We start from the raw sequence: 1,694 nt of genomic DNA on the forward strand, positions 1-1,694 counted from the left end.
TGCCAAATTGAATTAAATATATATAAATGTGTCATTAATTCATGAAAATACCAAATCATTCTATTAAAAAAAAAAAAGAAAAGAAAAGAAACATATAATTATTTCAGTATTTCATTCTTTATTTCATGGTCCAGTGTTGCGCTGATCATGAATTTATTTTATTTGTTATTTTGTAGTACAAAGCTGGAGTTACATCTGTCTATTTGTCCCAATTGAACAAACACACTGTGCACAACACTTAAACTTGGCATTCATTAGAAATCCTCTGAATTTTAGTGATAATCTACAGTTATAGGCTGTTTTGGTGCATCATCAAGGAAACTCTCAACTTACAGGTTGTCCTGACACTAATTACGCCCACACGTGTTTGAAGACCACCGATGACAATTTGAAATCCCAGCTGTTGTTTTACTGTCGTCACATCAGTCATTAAAAGATGACGCAGAAGGACATCAGAGTCAGAGCAGCACAGACTCTCTCATTGAGGCTCACAGGAGGAAACCGTGCGCCATCATCATGGATAATGTCACTGTCGTGAGAACGTTCACTCTTTTAGGGATCAATGAGACAATGAATTACAGAAGTACCATCTTCGCACTGACTTTACTGTATTACTCTGTCATTTTGATCGTCAACATCTCCCTGGTCACGATCATTGTATTCGATGAGAACCTGCATGAGCCGATGTATATCTTATTGGGCAGCTTCTGTGTTAATGGACTTTATGGGGCTTCAGGTTTCTACCCCAGATTCCTTGTAGATCTGCTGTCATCCACTCAGGAGATCTCCTATGAAGGATGTCTTTTACAGGCATTTGTCATGTACTCGTTTGCTTGCTGTGAATTGTCAATACTGGCAGTTATGGCCTACGACCGGTACCTGGCCATATGTCACCCTCTGCACTACCGCTCCCTCATGACAAAGACGAGGCTCAGACAGCTCATCTGCTTCTCCTGGCTCACACCGTTCTGCGCCTTCTCCATCAACATCATCCTGACATCAAGACTGAAGTTATGTGGATACCAAATTAAGAAGCTATTTTGTGTGAACTGGCTCATCGTTCAACTTGCTTGCTCCGACACCAACACCCTCTCAAACAATATCATTTCATACACAATTATTGTCATTTATGTGCTGCACGGGATTTTCATCATTTGGACTTATATGCATCTTATAAGAACGTGTGCCAGGTCCAAGGAGGACCGAGTGAAGTTTATGCAGACGTGTGTCCCTCATGTGATCTCTTTGCTGCTATTCTTGGTGGTGATAGTTTTTGATTTGATGTACATGCGATTTGGCTCAAGAGATTTACATCAAAGTGCTCAAAATTTCATTGGGATGGAGTTTCTCCTCATTCCCCCATTCCTGAATCCACTCATATATGGATTTAAGCTTGGAAAAATACGCACCAGAATCCTCAGCTTGTTTTTTTTAAAGAGGAAAATGACCCCAACCTTTGAGGTTTCTCTTAATGGTAACTCTATGTAGACAGCACGCAGTCAATGACACTGTTTTTAAATTCTATGTCCGATTTCGTTTCTTGTAAAGGAACACACACACACACACACACACAAATAACCTTCTTTGATGTTTTCAGCTAATATAACAATGCTAATGGATTTATGAAGAAAGAGTGAGTGCTGCTGGTTGATGATATAGAAAAATGGGTTTCTTCTTTATTTTTTTATTATAGA

General features: G+C 39.3%; 1 protein-coding gene across 1 annotated transcript; it reads left to right on the plus strand.

The window, feature by feature from the left end:
* Positions 1-516: 516 nt before the first annotated feature.
* LOC308118690 (olfactory receptor 6B2-like) lies at positions 517-1,488 on the plus strand (the record flags this gene model as incomplete). The annotated part of the gene is made up of 1 exon (XM_080478200.1): positions 517-1,488. The coding sequence occupies one exon, from the start codon at positions 517-519 to the stop codon at positions 1,486-1,488; it is 972 nt and encodes a 323-aa protein (XP_080334326.1).
* Positions 1,489-1,694: the final 206 nt, after the last annotated feature.

The sequence above is a fragment of the Lipophrys pholis genome, assembly GCF_963383615.2.
Source record: "Lipophrys pholis genome assembly, chromosome: 13".
Taxonomy (NCBI): Eukaryota; Metazoa; Chordata; class Actinopteri; order Blenniiformes; family Blenniidae; genus Lipophrys; species Lipophrys pholis.